The sequence below is a fragment of the Rhinoraja longicauda genome, chromosome 40, assembly GCF_053455715.1.
Source record: "Rhinoraja longicauda isolate Sanriku21f chromosome 40, sRhiLon1.1, whole genome shotgun sequence".
NCBI lineage: Eukaryota > Metazoa > Chordata > Chondrichthyes > Rajiformes > Arhynchobatidae > Rhinoraja > Rhinoraja longicauda.
In genome coordinates, this window is record NC_135992.1 from 9,943,157 (window position 1) to 9,966,412 (window position 23,256).

General features: G+C 40.4%; 1 protein-coding gene across 1 annotated transcript in view; it reads left to right on the top strand.

Moving 5' to 3' along the window:
* Positions 1-23,256, top strand: part of mei1 (meiotic double-stranded break formation protein 1) — a 72,624-nt gene that overhangs the window by 40,691 nt on the left and 8,677 nt on the right. The window contains exons 21-31 of the mRNA XM_078430578.1: positions 1,775-1,922; positions 2,801-3,064; positions 6,320-6,488; positions 7,086-7,190; positions 10,253-10,363; positions 12,258-12,427; positions 13,281-13,359; positions 14,082-14,260; positions 15,172-15,253; positions 16,864-16,970; positions 22,926-23,057. Coding sequence (XP_078286704.1) covers positions 1,775-1,922; positions 2,801-3,064; positions 6,320-6,488; positions 7,086-7,190; positions 10,253-10,363; positions 12,258-12,427; positions 13,281-13,359; positions 14,082-14,260; positions 15,172-15,253; positions 16,864-16,970; positions 22,926-23,057 — 1,546 coding nt within the window. The remainder of the gene's footprint in view (positions 1-1,774; positions 1,923-2,800; positions 3,065-6,319; positions 6,489-7,085; positions 7,191-10,252; positions 10,364-12,257; positions 12,428-13,280; positions 13,360-14,081; positions 14,261-15,171; positions 15,254-16,863; positions 16,971-22,925; positions 23,058-23,256) is intronic.

A 23,256-nucleotide genomic window follows, 5' to 3' on the forward strand; every position in this document is an offset into this window, starting at 1 on the left:
TCAATGAATATTCCAGGGTATAGAATTTTTAGGCTGACAAGAGAGGATGTAGATGAGATGGTGTCAGACTCGTATAGCGTGGAAACAGGCCCTTTGGCCCAACTTGCCTACACTGACCAACATGCCCCACTGACACTAGTTTCCCCTTCCCTGCATTTGCCCCATATCTCTCTAAACCTATCCTATCCACATACCTATCCAAATGTTTTTAAATGTGATCGCACCTGCCTCAACTACCTCCTCTGGCAGCTCATTAAATTTACCAATCGCCCTTTGTGTAAAAAAAAAAGTTGCCCCTCAGGTTTCCCCCTCTCATCTTAAACCTATGTGCTTTACTTCTTGATTCACATACTTTGGGTAAAAGACTGTGCATTTACCCCATTTATTCCTCTCATGATCTTAGACACCTCTATAAGGTCACCCCTCATCCTCCTGTGCTCCAAGGAATAAAGTCCTAGCTTACTCAACCTCTCCCAATAGCTCAGGCCCTCGAGTCCTGGCAACATCCTCATATGGTGGCTTATAAAAGACATCCTCATATGGTTGCAGTCCAACAGTTTCAATACAATGATGAGATCATATGTGTCTTTTATATGTGGCTTAGCAATATTGATTAACATGTCTTTTACTGCAACAACGTGGGAGTGTACCCCTGAATACAAGAGATTGGAAGTTTTGTTGCCTCCATCACAGTGAGGGGGTGTTTGGAGTCACTGTGATGGATGTTTGTGTTGGGGTCATGTGTCTTGTGTTCTTTTTTTTTTTTGTGTGTGACTGCAATGTAATTTCGTTCGGTACCTCGGTACCGAATGACAAATAAAGCTCTGTATTCCTGTATTGTATATATTTATGGACAAACAGAATTTTACTTTAACTAAATGTCAGGATGACCAAAGTCATTACCTTCAGTCCCTACAACAAACTCTGATTTTACGCTGGCAAGTGACTGAAACTGAATCAGACTCCCCAAATCCCACCAGAATTATACCTACATACCCAAAACAATTGACAGTAGTCAGTTAACCTACCAAAGTGCATGTCTTTAAAATGTATAAGGAAACTGGAGCGCCCAGAGGAAATGCACAGTATCGGAGAATTGCAGACTCCAAACTAGCAGTCAGAATTGAATTTGTATTGCTGAAGCTGTGAGGCAGCAGCTCTATTAGCTGCACTATGGTGCCATATTGAATTTCTATTCTGAAATATTAATGTTTGGATTTAGTACAGCTGTTAAGGTGATGAAGGTTGACATAAAATTAATATCAAAAGTACCGCATTGAATTGAAGGTGTGCTAACATAGTTGAGACACATATAAAAATAGATAACCTATGTACTTGCATATGAAAAAATAGGAATTGTTCAGGAGTAATTCGACTAAACTGCTTTTTGACATTTCCACATTCTATAGAAATTCATCTTTTCCCCATCCTGCTTCAAAAGCTTCACTTCAAAGGAGTTTTGGAATTATAGGCATGGACTATTGTTTACTTCTCAGTGATCTAACCGCTAATACATTAATGTCGAAACCTTTTATTTGCCTTTTAACACCTAGATCATGAAATTATGCTGTGTAAATATTAGTATATAAATGTTTAATGCTATGGTAAAAAAAATCTTGCTTTTTTATTAAAGGTTTTGGTTTAAAATAAATGGTTCAATACTAGAATTAGATTATAGTGATAGCTTTCCATCAGCTCGTTATCAGGTTATGTACATTTGAAGAGCATACATATGAATATTTTGGAGTACTTCACTCTATTTTTGTTTCCTTAGGTTTTTTTCAGAAGGTCATTTATTCAAAGCTATCAGTAGCTTTTTACACACATCCTTCGATCGAGGACATGCACCTCCGCCCTTTGTGCTTAAAGCCGCAATCTATCTATTGTCTATATGCCAAGAAAAGTGCAGTAAACTAAATTTGGTAAACATAGATGTTTTTTATTGTACACTGAGTAAAATTAGTACTTCTGGTTATTTAATTATTATAGCACTTTTTCTTGTATCAGAACAGTTTTAAAAATCCATGATCAATAATTTGCATCTGGTGCAGCTAGACTAAAGTCCTAAATTTCTGGAGTATAACAATTTTTGTGTGTGGCAGAGACTTCTCTCTTGTATATGTAAACATGCTCAGAATACAAGAACAAATGTTTTTACAATGTAAAAAGGACATCTAATTTCACTTCACAAAAGCATTTGAGAAAAAAACATTGTCCCAAAGCTGAGATGTTAGGAAAGGTATTCAAAAGATCTAAAGATCTGGAATTTAAGGAGGTTCAAGCAAGTAAAAGGAGCTATAGATACCAAACTTTAAAGGAATGATTTTAGAACATTAGATTTAGACAGAATGTCAATGTTTGCAGTTAAATTTAAGAATGGGGTGGTTTGTTGGAAGAAGATCCTCATCCTCATATTCTTTACTAGTTTCACTGGTGAAGTTAGAATTGAGAACTGCTGAAACTTAGAGAATAGAAGAACAGGTTTCAGTAAAGAATGTTTAGCAGTAGTCAAATGAAGATGCCAGAGCCAACCATGAGGGATTTTTAGGATATAGGATGTGGTAAGGATGGAGAATTACTTGAGCATCTTTTTGTGGTGATAAAAAACAATCTAACCGTCAATAACCAAAGAAGTTAACGATTGAATTAGGTTCAAAGAAGACCAAAATTACCAAATAAAATAGGAAACCTAAGAATTGGATGCAGTTTATATTTAAGAAAAGGCCAGAGAAATGGATACAGATTATGAAGGTTCTTACTATGAATATTATAATTCTGTTTGTTTTCTCTTTTTCTGCAGATATCTCTGAACTCCATTTGTAAGCTCTTGGAGAGTATTGCCACTGTTTCTTCTGTGTATACGAGCCACCCTCTAGTTCTGAAGTTTTTCTTCCACTATCCAGAGTTGACAGACAGATTTGGTCACTGCATCTTGAAATGTTGGTTTACACATTTTGATATCAACCATAGTGAGGTTGAAAACATGCTTCCTAACTGTCAGGGTGATATAAGTTGCTTGATGAATATTATCCAAGGAAATCCAAATGTCCTCCTGATTCTGCTAGTAAGTAACAATCATTATTGCTTGTTATAAGAAATTTGTTTGCTCTAATCAGCAACAATTGCTGAAGATGATTTTGCTTTTTATTGGTGTCCCAGTTTTTAGCATCAACTTATCTGGACTGAATTATAATTAGGCTTACTCCTATTTTTTATAATTTCAGAATCAGACTGGAAATTGCATAGATTTTAAATGTCAGTGGAAGAAATCCTATATCTCTTTCCCAATTCACTTTGACCTTTCAATATCTCAGCTATCCTACAATAGACCTCCATTTGCTACATTTCCCTACCTACTAATTTACTTACCCAAATGATTACTGCCATTATTGATCTCTAGTTTCTTCTTTCCTGGGAGACATTAAAAAGGGTACAGAAAGCGGGAAAACAAGTTGCATAGTTTTCCAATGCTGCATTTAAGGTCCTGGTGAAAAATAGGTAAGTTATCTAGTATTTGCAAATATAAAATATTCCTCCTGAAGGAGATACATGTGGCTCATAATACTAGGAGTCATCCTGAAGACCTGTATACAGAACGTAAAAGTTGTTAGGATCAGCAAATGCATCTTCAGATGCCAAATTTCACCAACTGCACACTAAATCTCAGGTACTGCATTGTGCACTATACTCACTATCCAATTATCCCAATCAAGAATTAGATGCTGTAGTACACCTCCACAACGCCATTCCAGACCTTATATCTGTATTCTGACACACTTCCCTCTCACTTGCAAGACAAGGTGGAGTATAAATTATATACAGCAGCAGGTAACTCATAGGGAGCAGGCTAGATTCCATTACCCAATATATGAGGCAGTGACATCATCATTGAAATGGTCGTTGTTGACTCCTTATCAGCATTGGTTGTAAAAATAATTAAAAAATAATGGCATTTTCAGTTTCTAGTTTTCCTTTCCACAATCTGAAGACTAATTGAAGATCTATGGGATGCATTTTGTTTTTTTACACAGGGTGGTGAATATTTACAACATTGAAAAGGTTTTGGAAAGTACTTGGATAGGAAAGTTGTAGAGGGATGGACACAAAATGCTGGAGTAACTCTGCGGGATAAGCAGCATCTCTGAAGAATGGTCTCGACCTGAAACGTCACCCATTCCTTCTAACCAGAGATGCTGCCTGTTCCGGTGAATTGCTCCAGCACTTTGTGTCTATCTTCGGTGTAAAGCAGCATCTGCAGTTCCTACACAAGTTGTCTTCAAGATTTCATCAGACTGGAGTTTTTTTTTGTAAACCACATGTGCAGTTCTTTGTTTCTACACTAACTTTAACAAAGCTTGCACAGTTTGAAGCTTATCCTTTCCAGCATGGAAATGTTGGATAGCTCTTGAGCTCATTTATGGATGAATTATGCAGCACCTGATGTCTTCTTCCGTGAAGCACAAACAAAAGCCACACTAAGTCAGCTCTCTGGAGGAACTGATGCAACTCAGTTAAGTTGTTACCTTTGTGGCTTTGTATACAAATGTTGAAAAGGACTTGCAATGTGTTATGAACTCTTGCAATCTGTCTGCCAGCAGATTCCTGGGATTGTTGAAGCATTATCCCAGGGAGGAGATAGTGGAACATAAACAAAGTGGAAGTAAATCGTCCTTTATCTTTGGAAAAATGTTGAACAGATAGATATCTAACTGGCTTTGGATGCTGACTGACATAATGGTCTATCCACTCTGCATTTTTCCAATGTATGTTAACTGTGTAACTTCATCAGAATAGCAACAGTTTGTGCCACAACATTTCCCCTGAACGTTGGCAATAATAAATTCCAGGGTTTAAATTATAAACATAGCAATACAGATTTCTCATAAAACTTTAAAAGAATGAATCAACAATGAAAAATAATATATTCTTAGACTTTCTGCAAATAATTTTATTTACATAAACTTTTATACATCGTTCATCAATTTTGAAGCATGTAATAGTATACTTAATTTTTAATATACTGAAGTTGAAAAAAACCCAAAAACTGATTTATGGTAGTTTGCCTCCTAGCCTTGGTGAGATATGTATATTGAATATTTTGCAGTGCAGTTCAAGTTGGATTAGAGTCAGAGTTACACGGCATGGAAACAGGCCCTTCAGCCCAACTTGCCCACACCGACCAAGATGCCCCATCTACACCAGTCCCACCTACCTGCATTTGGCCCATTTCCTTTTAAACATTTCTTATCCATGTACCTGCCCAAATATCTTTCAAATGTAGTGATCGTACCTGCCTCAACTACCTCCTCTGGCAGCTTGTTCCATATACCTATCATACTTTGGATGAAAAAATTGCCCCTCAGTTTCCTGTTAAATCTTTCCCCTCTCATCTTAAACTTGTGCCCTCTGGTTCTTGAATCCCCTACTCTAGGTAAAAGATTCTGTGCATTTACCCTATCCCCCTCATGATCTTATACATCTCTATAAGATCACCCCCCCTGTACTCCAATGAATAAAGTCCTAGCCTGCTCAACCTCGCCCTATAGCTCAGGCCCTCTGAGTCCTGGCAACTTCATAAATCTTTTATGTACTCTTTAACAACACTTTTCCTATAACAGGGTGACCAAAACTGAAGACAATACTCCAAATGTGGCCTCGCCAATATCTTGTACATGTTATATAACATCCCAACTACTACACTCAATATCCTGACTGATAAAGGCCAATGTGCCGAAAACCTTCTTGACCACCCCACCTACCTGTGGCGCCATTTTCTAGGAACTATGTACTTAACTCCTAGATCCCTCTGCTCAGCAACACTCCCCACAACCCTGCCATTTACTGTGAAGGTCTTGTCTTGATTGAACTTCCTGTTCCTGTGCTGTACTTTTCTATGTTGTATAACCTGATTTACTGAAATCTGACTTTACACAGATTCTCCCATAGATTTTTGAAAGATTTTTAAGCTAGTAACAATAATAAAATGTTTCATGGTATTCATAATGGCTGAATACTGTATATATTCTATTTGTTTAATTGTGGTAGTGTTAGAATGGTTATCAGATGAAATGAAGGAATTATAGCAAGTTTATGTAGAGCAACATGATGTGGGTTCCTAAAGAAAATGGATGTTTCCAACTTATGGAAAACATAGAACAGCACAGCACAGGAGCAGGTCTTTTGGCCCACAATGTCTGTGCTGAACAGTGTGAACAAATCGGCTTACAGACAGTTGTGCGGAAGGAAACCCTTACTGCCTGTAATGATTAAGACACAGTTTTTCATGTTACTCCAACACAAAAATTGTCTTTTCTATAAGGATATAGTTCATACTGAAGAGATTGAATTGGCTTTCAAGGCTTTGCTGGCTTTGAAATCATTCCTGAAGAAAAATGAAAACATGCTTCCTGCTTCTGACTTGCTTCGACCTCGATTTCTCCAGATACTACAAAGATTCACAATAGAAAATAATGCACAGGCTTTCAAGGGTAAGTTATAACATTGAAGTGTAAGTTCTTTAAGAAAATGGTTGATTTTATATAGTAGTAATGCTCACCATCGGTTTTTGCCTGTTTGAAGATATTGATTAATTTAGGTTTCTAACCAACAAAACATCAATCTGTTTGACATACCAGAACATCTATTTCAGAGAGCTTGAGGTAGTTAATAAAATAAGTCACAAGAGGGAGCAGTTGAGAATGTATACAGGAAGTAAAGTTAATTTAGTTCCTGTATTTGGTGGAAAACCTTGAATGTAAGGGCTATCTCAGAAAGACTAGGTAACTGAAGAGGTCAAGGAAATGTCAATAGCTGCAGAAGGTTACTGCCTCAGTCTCTTAACAGAAGGGGTTAGTAATTGTGCCTCTTGCAAAGGCACACCACAGTATGGATGCCAAATATGAAATCCTGGTAGTAGAGGTAGTCTACAACAAGGAAGTTTTCTTATGAGTGGGGACGGCAAAGCTGCATCCATTGGAACTGGCCAGATGACGTCATTTAAATGGTGTAATTTATTTTGTATTAATCAAATTGGAATTTATAAGTATGATGGATTATTGCTCTAATCAGTTCTTTCTATTATACAGGAAAGAGGAACCTATCTTTGGTATTGGATCTCCTTTCATTGGTACAGGTAAACATTCAAGATCCCAAGGAAATGACCAGTACGGATTTCAAGCTCCTATATCATGGTATAATGAATAATCTTATACAATCTCAAGAATATCTTTATACATTTCAATTTGATCCTTCCTTTTAAAGTAGTTTTAAGCACCCAGAAGGTCTGAAGAGAAAGTGGATTCTGTGGTGTTTTAAATTCAATGTATGTGACGTTTATTAAACAGATGCAGGCCTAATTGATAGAGTATGCAGGTTGCTGGAAAATGCTCCACGAATGATGGAAGGGCCTCCCTCGATCAATGTCCATGATAGGCAGAGGGTTTCAATTTTAGACTAAAGTAGATGATAGTCTTTCTCCAGATTGGTTTGTTTTGGGTCAGGTGGCATTTGATCCTTGATTCAGGACAAGTCTGAGGAGGGGAAGCTTGAGGGTCTCGGGGTTCAATCAAAAGTTTCTCCTTTGGGAACATGAAGGCAAAGTGAGTTCTGTTCTCTTCGGTGAATTGAATGAGATAATACTACATTTTGAAATTTAAAAAATTGGGGATGTAGTACCGGTATCCTAGATGATAGTTATTCCTCATCAACATCACATTTGCAATCTTACTCAGTACAAATAATCAGGCCATTATCACAATGCACAAGAATTGTGATTTAATCAGTAAAAACCTGTTGCCTTATTTCATACATTGGAATAGTGGCTACAGGAGTTTATAATTCTTTGGGATGCTCAAAGGTAATGCAAGGAACTATATGAAGGCAAATGTTGTTTTCGTTTAACATTTTTAAAATGCCAGCCCAGTTCCTTAAATAAAATTAGCTACCTAATCCCTGTCAGTAGATTTTGTTAAAAGAAAAATTAGGGCGGCACGGTGGCTCTGCGGTAGAGTTGCTGCCTTACAGCGCTTGCAGCACCGTAGACCTGAGTTCGATCCCGACTATGGGTGCTGTCTGTACGGAATTTGTACATTCTCCCCGTGACCTGCGTGGGTTTTCTCCGATATCTTCGGGTTTCCTCCCCCTCTCCAAAGACTTACAGGTTTGTAGGTTAATTGACTCGGTAAATGTAAACATTGTCCCTAGTGTGTGTAGGATAGTGTTAATATGCGGGGATTGCAGACCCAGTGAGCTGAAGGGCCTGTTTCCACATTGTATCTCTAAACTAAACTAAAATTTATATTTAACGATTTAAAATTTTGATGAGGTGACAGAGCACTAATGAGGGAAATACAGCTGAACAGTTGAAGCCAATGGAATAAAAGGGGCAAGCACATAGGAAAAATGAGAGTAAAGTTAAATTTGCATACTGGGTTGTTACTCCGTGATCAGCCTTGGACCCATAGTTTTTCTTGATATATGTTGAAGACTTGGACTTTGGTGAACAGGGTCACAGTTACTTCACAGATTATACCAAATCCTTGAAGTACTGTAAGGTTTATTCATAGATTTCCAAAGGACATGGGTAGGACAGTCGATTGGGCAAATATGTCAGATTAAATTTACACAGATATGTTACATTTGGAATGAAATATGCGAGAGGTAAAATAATCTATGTACCACTTCTCTGAAATTAGTTTTGGAGAGAAAAACTTGAGCGTTTTGTAAAAGTTTCAATGGTATTGAGAGATAGTAGTGCAGCTCTTCTGAGAAAAACACATTTTGTTCAAAGCTCAGAGTGGTTGAAATGAAGTGCCATTCATCATGAAGTACTAAAATGTAAGCAAGCATTTAATTGTAGCAAGGATTCATTAGTTGGTGTATTACAAGCAAGGCAGGTAAACCTGTAAAGCATCATGTAAGAGTAATGAAGTGCCATTTGAGATATCTCAGATGCTGATTGGTGTTTTGTGTTGGAGGTAACTAGTTGGTTATAAAATGGATTTTTTATTGGCATGTGGTTTACAAGATGTAATTCTATGGTAGGGCTCCCCTCAGCTGGAAAATTAAGATGCTGGTGTCAAAGTGTGACATCCCCCTGATAGTCTTCATAATCCTCCTACTACTGGTGTTCATCTACATCTACATCTGGTTCCTGGACCTCAGGACTGTTCTGCCTCAAGCACCTGTTGCTACCTTCTGGCTGCCAGATAATGCAGCATATAAAACATGATTGTAACATCTCTGCTCATGCTGAGCATATTTTGCACAGATTAATGAAGGCAGAAGAATCTCTTCAGGAGATCAGTAACATTCTCCAATAGTATTTTTGGCCGCTGATGTATTAGGCAGATTTGTAAAAGTTGGAAAGAGATTAAAAAGCAAGACCTCAAAGGACGTTATCTCCTCATTACTTAGGTGTCACGTGCCAGTGAATATAGAAATAGGATGATTGTGTGGATGAATGTTTGGCTGGAGTAATGATGTAGGAGAGGGACCTCCACATTACTTGGCCATTGAGATCAGTTCCAGATTGATTGTACTTCAATATGACCCAGACCAATATCCTTGCAGTGGGTTTACTTTTGCTGTTTGGGAGGTCTTTAAATTAGCTTGTCAACAGCATGGGAAACTGAGTTAAGTTTCAAAAGGAATGAAATCCAATCTGGAACGAGACGCCAAATTTATACGAACGTTTTTAAAGTAGAGAAAACATAGGTTATAAAATAGACTGTATAAAAAAGTTTGGCTGTCCTTAATGGGTATATATCTAAATTCATTTTAGTGAATAAAACAGATAATCTGAAGGCACAGATAGGTAAAATATTTTACTATGTGGAAATATGGCATGTAATTTTCAGCTCTTTCAAAGAGACCCAGGTCTTGTACATCAATCACTACCCAAAATATTTTAAACCATAACATCTAATTGTTTTAACATTGTTTGAAGTGTTGTTCATGCAGATAAAGACACCTAATAACAACTACAATTCAAAAAGTAATTTATTTTGTGCTATGAATTAATAAAAGTTGCACAATAGTTATTAGTACCTTTACAGTCATGTTGTTGTCATTCACCAGCATCCCTGTTCTTTGTTAATCAAGTTACGTGATCTCAAAATTAAAATAAACATTCTAGCAATTTTAATTTTCAACTATGTTTAGTAATTGTACAATAGGCATGTGATGAAATGCTTATTAAAATACAAAAATAATTACAAACTTAAAAGCAAATGTTTTGTTTGTATTTTTAAAGTAAATAACTTGGCAGGAAAATGCAAAGACTTGAACACAGATATCTTACAACCTGCTCTTAATTTCTTCTACTGCTGTTTGAAACAAACATCAACCTACAACAGGAGCAGAGGTAATTACATTTTAAAAGTTTCATCAGAACAGGAGCTTTGATTTACAATTTTGGTTCCAAAGGAACTGGGTTCAATTATAAATTCTATCCAGATGACATTGATCAGAAATTGATTTCTCATGATTCTCAAATCATAACTGACCAATATTACTAGGTGACACTGGAACATCTCTGTTCTTCCACTAATTCCACTGTACATTGTATGATTGCAGAGAATTAATTTAAGCATTCTTCCCTATGGTGACCTGTATTTTCCTGTTCAAGACAAGGTTTTTTGAAGACGAAAGGCACCTGTAAAAGACTGATCATAGGGATGATATCTCTGTATAACACCATGAGAAATAGTGCCAAATGGCTTTGAGCCTGGTTTACCTTTTAATAGTATCATCGCTGATCTGACATTCTGCAAAGTTCAATTTCCTGCCCTCACCTTTACTGATCAGACATTTACCTATCTCAGCCTTAAACACAGATGGGGATATATTGCCCCCTTAGCCAACATATTCCAAAGATTTACAACTGCCTGAGAGGATACATTTTTTCTAATTTCAGCTTTTCTGAGACCATGTTTTCTAGTTTTGGGCTCTCTTACTAGAGAAAAAGTCCTCTCAGCATTTACCCTGTCTAGTGCCCTGAAAATGTTGTATGTTTCAGTGGGATCATCTCTCATTTTTCTCATTCCAAATGAGTAGTCTCAACTCAATTAACCTTCCTGATAATCCCTACTTATTGGGGATCAACTTTATGAACCTTCTCTGAACAGCTCCCAATGAAATAATATCTTTCCTTAAAAGAATGCATCAAAATTGTTCGCAATACTCAAGATGTGGTCTCTCAACAATTGAAATCAGACTTCCCCACTTTAAACTCCAACCTTCTTAAAATAAGGACTAACAATCCATTGGATTGCCCTTTTACCGGCTGTGGTTCGATGATAGCTTTATGCACTTCATGCACAAGGATCACCAAAATATTTTGTTTCAGCATCCTAGTTTTTTTTGTCTTTAAGCAAAATTCTACTTTGGCTACGAAGTTAACTCTAAATCTCTGCATCCTCCTCACATATCACCATTCACCTAACGTGTTTGATAAATCTAGATGCATTATATATATATTTTAACTGTTATTAATATAGATTGTAAATAGCCATGGGTTTGGTGCAGAATCTTGCAAAACCCAGCTGATAACAGTCTGCCAATCTTAAAGTGATCGTAAATTCCTACTCTGCTTCATCCTTTACTAGCTTGTCTGTGGTAATATATCACCCCAACTATATGATCCTTATTTTACATAACAGCCTTTCATATGGTGCTTTATCATTGCTAAAATCATGATGCGTTACACTCTCTGGGCTCCCTTATCTACCTTACAATTTATATGCAAAATAAAATCTCTGGATGCATATCTCACTTTCTGTTAGCATGTTGAATTTTAGACACTGTATGGAAATGACCAGTTGAAGCACAAATGTTGGTCTCCTGAACAGCTATAGTTAACAGTTTACATGAGTAATAGTAAGCTAATGTCCTTCCTAAGAAAGCACCAGCAATAGATGCTTAGATTTTTTTGGCCGAAAAACATCTCCAGCCAAGAGCTGCATCCAAAAACAAAGGAATTGGATGGATAGGAATAGCTGTAACTGGACCATTCCCTGCATTTACTCCTTGCATCAGCCTCAATGTTGCTCTTGCCTTTTGCTATCATACAGCTCCAACATCCTCTCAACTTTGCTGTACTACCACAAGGTAGAGCAGGTAAGCACTTGCCCATGAACCACCATGATTGGTTTCTGAAATCTCAGTATTAAGAATTAATTTGGAAAACAATGAGGAAATAAATCTTCAAATATTGTTGCATATTATGTAAGCATTTAAATATTTTGTTAATTTTATAGTTGTTTCTGTGTTACTGTCTAATTCCTCCCTGATGGAGTTGCTGGAGAAGATATTAGAGCTGAGCTGGTCTGAGCAAACTACCCTTGAAACTATCGCTGATGTCCTGGTCTGCTCTGTCTGGTTATTATTAGCCAGTTTAGTCCAAAACCAGTCCAACTATAATTCAGAGGTGAGTAGTTCACGCTCATCACAATAGCCAAGAGGTTTCCAAAGTAGTCTTATTTTAAAAATCTCTTGATGCAGTGAATACCTGATAAAATATTGTTTCCATATATTTTAAAAATCTTGAGCATGTTTGCAGTTCCACTGTGTAAGTTTTTTAATTGTATTTATGTAAACACTTGAAACAAAAAGCTACTGCCCCCAATTCCCCCCAGCTTTCACTTAACCAAAATTTCTTAATTCCTCCTTGGAAGTATTTTCATTATGATAATGGTCCAATATCTGGGTCAAATTGGTTATTGCTATTCTGATGTAAGGATTGTTCCCTGCTACCTCCATACCCTGGTCTTATGGAATTTCTGCATCATTGGAATATCTCAGAAGATATTGCAAGTTTACACAGACAGGAACCACTTAAGTGATATTTTCAATTGCTAACCTCACCCCCCCCCCCCCTCCAATTGGTTTCTGGAATAAAATGGAGACATTCTCTTTTGCTTTTTCTCTTTCCATGAGAGAAAAATATAACAAAGTTGTCCACAGGGGGAATCAATAAAATAAATTATTTAATTTAACTCTTGAATTTGCAAAAATACAAACTTGACAATGATTTCTGTTGATGGTGTAAATCATTCCAACATTATTGACAATTATTTCTGAATGTTGAAATGAAGTAATGAAAACTACATATTTTAAATTTTATACCAATATGCCTGGAGTTACTAGGATACATTGCATAAAAATATTTTTTTGAATGGCTTTCATTTGTTGTTGATTTGTTACTGCTGCTAATTGTTTTTATAGTAAATCACTTTGATTTATATATTATTTAATGAACACTTTGCATGATTTATATGCAGGTTCATCGAACAGTTGGTGTGAATCTGGATAAGGTTATCCATTGCATCAGCTCCAGAAAGGACAGTTCACTGCTGCAAGGTGGGCTCTTTTGTTTTAATTGCTATATTAGAATTAGCATCCATGGTTCAGATTTTGACACAGGATCTGCAGCCTCCACTGCCTCACTCTCCAACGTTCTGATTTCATTGCCAACAGATTTCCTACTTATTAGAAATTTAGCAGACTCTAAGGTACCAGTTTAGATGTTTCTTGTCAGTGAAATTACCAAAAGCAAAATACTCAAAATTGGAAATATCAAATATGAAAGGAAAAAGTTGGCTTGATTAAACAAGTCTAGGATGTTTCCATGTAACCTCCCCACAGTAATTAGGCATCATTGTCTCTCATGAACACAGTCTGTCAGTCTCACTGCAGAGGCAATTAAAATTGGCAAAAATCACTTCTGATGATACTTTTGCAATGATATTCTATTAAACAAAGTAACATGGAAGTTTTAGTATCTTGAGGCTTAAAGTAACTAAAATAAATTAAAGCTATTAAAAAGATCTTTATTTTTGAAAATTATGGGGAGAAATAACTGTTATTGCGAGTTTGAAACTCTCTATCCCTCATCCCCTTTCCCCATTGGTTTGGGCAATTTTCTACATTGAGGTTTCTTAGAAATGTATTATAATCGCAGCATAAGAACTACCTGTACCAGTCTAGTCACTTTAAATTATATATTTTTTTCTAAATTGTACGTGATGATAATCTGCAAAAAGAAAATTGTTGATTGTATTATTGATTTTTTTTCTTTCCAGTATGTATTCTTCAGTTTTTGAAGACGGTTCTAAGACACAACTTCATATCTCCGTTGCTTATTATTACTGTAACTAACACAAAGAATCGACCCGTACCAGATCAGGATGCCTTGTTGTATCCATTCTGTTATCAACAGATCATTTTGTTCTTTTTCCATCTACAGAACTTTCTAGTTCAGGTAAAGATATTACTTCCACAGACAGTATTAAATGCTGAGCATCATCTTTATTTATCTATTTGCATAATGTGAACATAATTAGTCAGTATAGAATTACTGATGCAGCAGACATCAAACCTCAATCCAAATATTTCAGTTATTCAAGGGTCTATCTCAAAAGAGTTTCTAAAGGTTGTCCCTGGGTAGCAAATGGGTTCTGCTCACAGAAAGTGAGATATGCATCCAGAGATTTAATTTTGCATATAAATCGTAAGGTAGATAAGGGAGCCATAACTCAACACGATTTTATCCATGTTGAAAATACACATTAATCACTCGATTACTACTTTCATAGTATTGTAATGAATGGCAACTTAAATTTGATTTAAATCAAGAACAATTACTAAAAGTGGAAAGAAAACTACTTTTGTTGATCATGGGAATGAAAGTGTGTACGTACATTGGAAGTTTGAATTCATTAATATGGGAGCGCATTTGCATGTATGGGTTTCCATAAGTCAAGCATTCGTAACCCAGGGACGTCCGGGGTGTTATTTTATATTTTAGGTATTGCCATTGTAAAATTATATACAAACTGTCCTGCCAGGTACAATTGGCCTTCCAGAAAATTTTCAAGACCAGGAGAATGTCTCTGGTCCTGGGTCCACTTTGATTCGGCATCTCCCTTCCTCCTCTCTGGCTTAACTTGTTGGGAGTTTTGTTGGTCATCCAAATGATGTGAATGAAACATAATCTTGATGATGAATTAGTTCTGCTGAAGTTAGCTGCAAATGGGAATGAGATATGCGAGGGGTGCATTGCAGCTAAGTAAACATAATTTTCATACCGCTTGTCTCAAAGATGTAACATATAATTTACATTAATAGACATATCTGTGCATTTTACAGTTAAATGCTACATTTTAATTACAGGGAGATGACCTTCTTTTCTGTTCTGCAACTGGCGGTTTGGAAGCACTGATGGAGTACTTGCATAATAGGGACCAGGCCACAGGTAATACTGAATGTTGAAAATATAAAACAAGAACAGATGATCTTAGATATACTCATTAAGATGCTTCTACTTTGTTTGATGCCAAAGGTGTTAACTTTTCCAAAGTGAGTCAAATACCTGATAGAAGCACATTTGTACTATAACTTGCCTAGTGTTACACAGTACAGAACAAAACATGTCATCGTTTCCTTAGCCATGGAGAGCACAGTTTAGGCAAAAACCTGTCATTGACGGTCCTTTATGATTTATTGGAAATCTAGGTCTCTTGAAGAGCATTACCTGCTCTTCAGACCTGCAGCTTGTTGTCTCTCATATGCACACCAACCTTCGATTCATTTGTCACCAACCTGCACAAAGGGCTAATACACTGTGTAAGAAAGAACTGCAGATGCTGGTTTAAATTGAGGTAGACACAAAATGCTGGAGTAATTCAGTGGGACAGACAGCATCTCTGGAGAGAAGGACCCGATTAGCTATCAACTTGCCTTTTGGATAAGGGAGGAAACCTGAGTATGGAGAAAATCCACACAATCCAGTAAAAATACAATCTGCATATGCAGGCAGCATCCAGGGGTAGAATCGAACTCAAAATGCTAACTGCTGCACTATCCTGCTGCCCAAGTATCCTCACTAAGATTCTCATAGGTGGGTTTTCTGTGTTATCTTTTAATAAGTAAATATCAGTCGGGTGCTGCTTTATTCTTCTTTCCTTTATCCCCTACCTCACCTTTTGCCATGGTTTAATAAGATATGACGCATCTCCTCTTGAGAAGCTACACTGGTTAGGACAGGTTATCAACATTTCTTAGTTAATTAGCAAGAAGCAAGTTCAACGTTTCTTGGAAAGATTTAAAAATAAATGCACTCTGGATATTTTGCAACAGGAAAATTTACAAATCTAATCTCTGAGTTCCTGAAACTTAAGATCTCCTTACTTTCATTTGTCTCTGCCGATCTTGACAGTAGCTGCACCTCATATTTCTAAGTCTTGATGTCTAGTAGGCAGTGAGCAAAGAACTAGGATGTTGGGCTTCAATTCCACTGGCCTTCACAGTAAGGATCGTAAAGCACTAGTCAATAGTCGTTTATTTGTCACATACACATAAATGTGTAGTGAAATGAAACATTACCCGCAGTTGAACAATAAGACCAATAAGATTAATCAATAAAAATGCAATAACACATACAATCACAACTAACACCAAACAAAAAGAAACATCCATCACAGTGAGTCTCCTCCAGTCCCTCCTCACTGTGATGGAAGGCCAGAATGTCTTTTTCTCTTGTATTTAGGGGTACTGACTTTAGGATGAAAAACTACCAGAAACAATTTATGTTCCTGGCATGATAAGATAACCACCCAGCCTTCTAATAAGCACAATGCTAAACATTGGGAACCTGATATTGATGCAGTACATTGTCAAGAAACCCATACACCAGTGCAATCTTTGTGATGGCAATGTTAGCATTGGGGTTAATTCATCACATGGTCGAAAAAGGGCCAATCTTCTGAATATATTATAATGAATGTTAATAGTGTGCAATGTGAAAAAGGTGGATTATGTTAAAAATTTGCTTTGAGTGTATTGAACCATATACTGTTTGTTTAGTCTGTCATGTGATGTCACAACCCTGGAGTCGATTCCTTCTTTTCACATTGGTGAATTCTGCAAAGAGCTCGCTTCTCAATTCTGGCTTCCTCAGACTTCTCTCTGTGGTAAGAAACATTAATTAGGTTTAAGCAAGTCTCACAAAGGGGCACATATTGACTATTCCTATGTGTCTTATGAATGCTGTAGGAAGGAACTGCAGATGCTGGTTTATACCGAAGATAGACACAAAATGCTGGAGTAACTCAGCAGGACAGGGGGCATCTCTGGATAGAAGGAATGGCTGACATATCGGATTGAGACCCTTTATGAACTCATTCATTTTGTGACCCATTACTCTGAGACTGGAATCATGTATATGGCAAACTGGCGAAGGATGTCAGATTACCTTCCCTAAAGAATATGACACAACCAGTATGGGTTTTACCCAAAACTGATAATCATTATTGTCCCTATTTAATTACTGAATTAAATTTCCAGGCTGCTGTGATAGGATCTGAATTAATTTTGGGGAATTATTTGTCCAGGGTTCGGTTCACTAATCAAGTAATTAAACCACTAGCCTACTGTGCCCCTGCACAGTATATATTAAATATTCAACCGTAGTGAATACTGTATCAATTTTATTTTTTATAAAAGAGCGATGTGTCTACATTGCCAGTCAAGACCAGAAGACAACGGCAAGTTTTAGATGGAAACAATTAGCATGGGAACAATCCCTTTAGCCCACCATTCATTCCAACTATCAATCACCTGTTTACACTAGTTCTTTGTCATCCCTTTTTCTCATCCATTCCTTACACACTAGGGCTAATTTTACAGAGGCCATTTAACCTAAAACAAAACCTCGTGTCTTTGGGATGTGTGAAGAAACTGGACAAGCCAGAGGAAACCCATGCAGTCACAGGGAGAATGTGCAAACTCCACAGGTCAGGATCAACCCTGCTATGAGACAGCAGAGCAAATCCAAAATCCAAAAATCCAAAATAGCTTTATTTGTCATTCCTTACGGAACGAGATTACTTAGCCAGCAGTACAAAAACACAAGACGCAACCCCAACACAAACATCCATCACAGTGACTCCAAATACCCCCTCACTGTGATGGAGGCCAAAAACTTCCCCTCTCTCTTCCCCATGCCCCTCCCACGTACAGACAACTCGACCCCTACCGAGGCGACCGACCCGCACAGCCCCCGCAAGGAGATGGAAAGTCCACGCGGCCGAGCCGCACCGGGCGCTGGAAAGTCCCGCGGCCGAGCCGCACCGGGCACTGTTCAGTCCCGTGGCCAAGCCACACCGGGCGATGGAAGGCCCCGCGGCCGAGCCGCACCGGGCGCTGTTCAGTCCCGTGGCCGAGCCGCACCGGGCTCTGTTCAGTCCCGCGGCCGCGCTGCACCGGGGGATGGAAGGCCCCGCAGCCGAGCCGCACCGGGCGATAGAAGGCCCCGCGGCCGAGCCGCACGGGGCACTGTTCAGTCCCGTGGCCGAGCCGCACCGGGCGATGGAAGGCCCCGCGGCCGAGCTGCACCGGGCACTGTTCAGTCCCGTGGCCGAGCCACACCGGGCGATAGAAGGCCCCGCGGCCGAGCCGCACGGGGCGCTGTTCAGTCCCGTGGCCGAGCCGCACCGGGCGATGGAAGGCCCCGCGGCCGAGCTGCACCGGGCACTGTTCAGTCCCGTGGCCGAGCAGCACCGGGCGATGGAAGGCCCCGCGGCCGAGCTGCACCGGGCGCTGTTCAGTCCCGTGGCCGAGCCGCACCGGGCGCTGTTCAGTCCCGTGGCCGAGCCGCACCGGGCGATGGAAGGCCCCGCGGAAGAGACCTAAAAAAAGAAAGATTTCCCACCCCCCCCCCTCACATACCCCCCCCACATACACAACCAAAACAAAACACCCCACCACCAACACACAAACAAAAAGGACAAAGGACAAACAGACTGCCAGCGAGCCGCAGCCGTTAGGCGCCGCCGCCCGGTGACACCGGGAATTGTTGGTCAATCCCTATTTTTCTTTTCAAAAACACATAAATATATAGAATTACGGTCAATATCTCCAGTGTTCCCTACTGATACTCCCTCCATTTGATCAGCACCATTCCTCAAGATAAAGTTGTACACTCCCAGAACAGTAACAACATCGGTTGTATCCAATTTCAACCCATATAGCCTCATTTAAGGAGCCTTCTAGAATATCTTCCCTCAATCACTGATTGACTGTGCAATACCACTCTATACCCTTCCCTTGAGTCACCCAAGGTTTCTACATTGTTACCTTTCATCAAGTCAATAAAACAATGGTCTTAACAGTAAATACTCTAGTTTGATTAGTAGGACTAGATGTTACAATCCCTAAGGTTTGCACTACAATTGACTGGTGTTGTTCTTGGGGGTGACCACTAGGTAATGTTGCTACCATCAACGTCACTGGGTGTTTCGGCCTTTTATCACAAGACACCCTCAGTCGAGGCAGGCCCACCGCAGGGTGATCAGACCTGGGTGTGTGTCTTATGGTTAGCCTCTAGATGGTCACGTGGCAGCCCAGACAGCATCTTTTCTTTTCAGCCACAGCCAGTGACTGCTCCGTTCGGCGGCATTTGCAAGTTCTTTGATTGCCCTCCTTTGGGCCTGCCCTCTGACTCCCACTTCCCTCAGGGGCCTTGCGGTGGAACTGGCTACAAAGCCCCTGTACCCCATCACCACTGGACGCACCCTTATACTTCAACCTCGCTCCTCTGCCTCTACTGCAAGGTTGGAATATCTCAGCCTTTTCCTTTCATATGCCTCGTCCACAGCCTCCTCCCAGGGCACCGTCAGCTCAATGATGAAAACACGCCGACAGGAGTTGGACCAGAGGACGAGGTCTGGTCGCATGTTGGTAGCTGCGATTTCAACTGGGAAGGAAAGCCTCTGGCCTAGGTCAACCCGCATTTCCCAGTCTCTGGCTGCGCTCAGTGGGCATGAGTTGAGAGGCGAGGTGGTAGTCTTTCGTTTCTCTCCTTCCTGGATGAAGGATGGGATTTGCGGGAATGTTAGCTGGGCATTGATAGGCATGGCGTTGGTGGTAACTCTCTTGCACTCGAGTGCAGCTGCCAAACACTTCAGCACCTGGTTGTGTCGCCAGGTGTATCTGCCTTGTGTTAGGGTGGTCTTACAACTGACCAGGATGTGCTTGAGGTTTGCTGGAACTGCACACAGGGGGCAGGCTGGATCCTCTCCCAGCCAAAGATTTAAGTTTATGGGAGAGGGAAGGACGTCATATGTGGCTCTGATAATAAAGCTCAACATACTTGACTCCATGCTCCACAGCTCACTCCATGTGATCTTCCTCCTCTTAATGCCATCCCACCTCATCCAGCGGCCTTGCTTGGCTTGAGATATAGCTTTGGCACACCTGGCTGCTTCTTGGCGGCGCACCTCCTCCACCACCAGGTGCCGACGTTCAACTGGAGTAGCCTTTTGCCAGGTAGGTTTCATTGCTCCCAGGCCAAAGCCCCCTCGGCCTTGTTGGACATGGCCCACTATGTCCCGGTGTCGGAGGGCAGATTTTGCGTCCTGTACCACTGCTGCTGGAGTCCATTTCTTCCCTGTTGCAAGGGTTGGAGCGACACCTCTAACTATTGGGTCCCGGGATTCTGTTAGTGTCATGTCCAGCCTTGCTTTGGCGCATTTGAATTCCTCCACCAGGCTTGAGACTGGCAGTGAGAGGGCTCCATTCCCATAGAGTCCTATGCTGCTGAGGCATCTCGGTAGCCCAAGCCACTTCCTCACTTGTGAGTTCACCAGTCTCTCCAGCTGATTGATATGGGATAAAGTGACCTCGTAGATGGTAATTGGCCACATGAGTCAGGGCAGCAGACCGAATTGAAGGCACCAAAGCTTCAGCTTCCCTGGTAGAGCAGTGTTGTTGATTTGCTTGAGGCCACTGATTGTATCCTGCCTGAGTTGTTCCACCTGCTCTGCGTCCTTGAGGTGTGCGGTGTACCATCGCCCGAGGCTTTTGACAGGCTTCTCCAGGACAGTTGGTATTGTCTCGTTGTTGATGCGGAACCTTTCGTCAGTGAGCCGGCCTTTGACGATGGAAATACTGCAGGATTTGCTGGGTTTAATCTCCATTCGTGCCCATTTGATGTTTTCCTGGAGTTTATCCAGCAGGCGTTTGGTGCATGCTTTTGTTGTTGTTTTAGAGGTCATGTCATCCATGTACACCCTGATTGGAGGAAGACGCAGCCCACTCTTCAAGCGTTCCCCTCCGACTACCCATTGTGATGCTCGAATGATTAGCTCCATTGCCATGGTGAAAACCAGAGGAGAGATGGTACAGCCCGCCATTATGCTTATCTCAAGGTGCTGCCAGGCGGTGGTGTTGTCCTGTGTTGTGATGCAGAACTGGAGGTCCTGGAAGTAAGCTTTTACCAGCTTTGTGGTGACCTCTGGGACCTGGAAGAAGTTAAAAGCTGTCCAAAGAGTCTCATGGGGCACTGAACCAAAGGCATTGGCTAAATCTAAGAAAACCACATGCAGATCTCTCTTTTCTTTCTTGGCAGTTTGTATCTGGTGCCAGATGACGTTTGCATGTTCCAGACATCCTGAGAAACCACATACCCCTGCTTTCTGCACTGACGTGTCAATGAAGTTGTTGCTCTGCAAAAACGCTGAGAGTCTTTGGGCCACAACACCAAAGAAGATCTTTCCTTCCACATTCAGAAGGCTGATCTGGCGGAATTGGCTAATGGTTGAGGAGTTGTTTTCTTTGGGAATTAGGATCCCTCCTGACCTTTGCCATGCCTTGGGTATGATTCCTTTCCCCCATGCCACTTTCATTAACTTCCAGAGGTATTTCAGGATACCAGGGGTGTTCTTATAGAGCCTGTATGGAATGCCATTTGGCCCTGGGGCTGATGCTGTTCTTGCCCGTTTATCTGTGTTCTCCACCTCCTTCCATGTAGGAGGCCTTGTGTCCATCTGGTGCTCAGGTGGGTGAATAGGTGGCATGTCGTCTGGAATGGTGACTGGCTCATGCCTCAGGTTCGGAGTACGTCTTCCTCAGGTGCTCCTCCAGTTCCCTTACAGGTACTTTCAGGATCCCGCTCTTCTCCTTGACAAAGAGGCTTTTGACAAACTTATATGGATCTCTGTAAAAGCCTGTCCTCTCCCGTTCTTTCTTCTTGTGTTGCTTTTTCAGGCATTCTGCTCTTTGCAGGATTGCCAGGCGCTGCTTTACGTCTGCCTGCAGTGCCTCGAGTCCTTTCCTTTCTGCCTCTGTGGCCTTCTTCCACTGTTTTCTCAGCTGCCTCCTTTCCTTCACCAGTCTTTTTATCTCCTGCTGCCTCCTGGAATTGTACTGGAGTGATAGTTCCTTCTGCGTCCTCTGTTTCTTGACCTTCACCCCAAATCTCTCCGCCCCATAGTTGTATATGATGTCTCCCATCTTCTCCAGTTTCCTTTCTACACATCCCTTCAATCCTTCCAGAAGATGGACGAGGTCAGTGTCAATGGTCTCCCACTCTTTCCTCTGGCAGGATTTAGGCCACAAGATTTGAGGCTTTTTTCCTTCCATCTTCCTCTCTACCACTGACTGTGGCTGGTTGGGCTCTGAACTCGTGTCCGTTGGTGGGACTGTACTTGGTTGAGCTTCGCCTGGGGTGCTGATACCCTGTGGACTGTGGTGATTATCCTGCCACTGGGCTTCACTCGACTGATTTGACCTACATCTTAGAAAGTGATGGTCAATGCGAGGCCCCTCACCAAGCTCTCTCAAGCACTTTTTCCTGCCCTGGTGGATCTTGAGACCCTTCTCTGATGTTATCTTTTCCCAGCCACAGATGCAGCTTCGTAGCTTGTGTCCTGCCGGCGCTGGTGCTCTGTCAATTGCTGTGCTGGTTGTCTGATTCATAGTCGATTCCGTTCCTAGGTCTGTTGCCGTGTGGTCTGTCGATGAGAAAATTATACAGAACCCAATCCTTTAGTTACTATTATTATAAGAGTCTTTGGTTATTATTTTACAAGATGACTTATGAATCATGAATGTGGTTTATCGACTATGGATATTTTCTGTTTCAACAGTTTCTGAAATATCACAGTAAGAATATTGTTTCTGAATCTGATGTGAAGCGAGTCCTACAGATGGCAGCACAGCTAAAATTGGAAGAATTGAGCAGCGACACAGCTGAGGCTTTGATTAATTTTCTAAAACAGGTGGAGTATATTCCGATGTATTGTCTAATTAATTGGCTTTTGCAAAGTCTATGTGGTCATTTCCAATAAGTAGGTTTTGCAAAATAATTTTGCTAACTAAACAAAGATCAACTCATGGGAGAACCTGTTATGAATTAGAATTAGATTTAATCCCAAATGTGAAAACATTGTTTTTAAGAGGATGACATAGCTAAAGCTT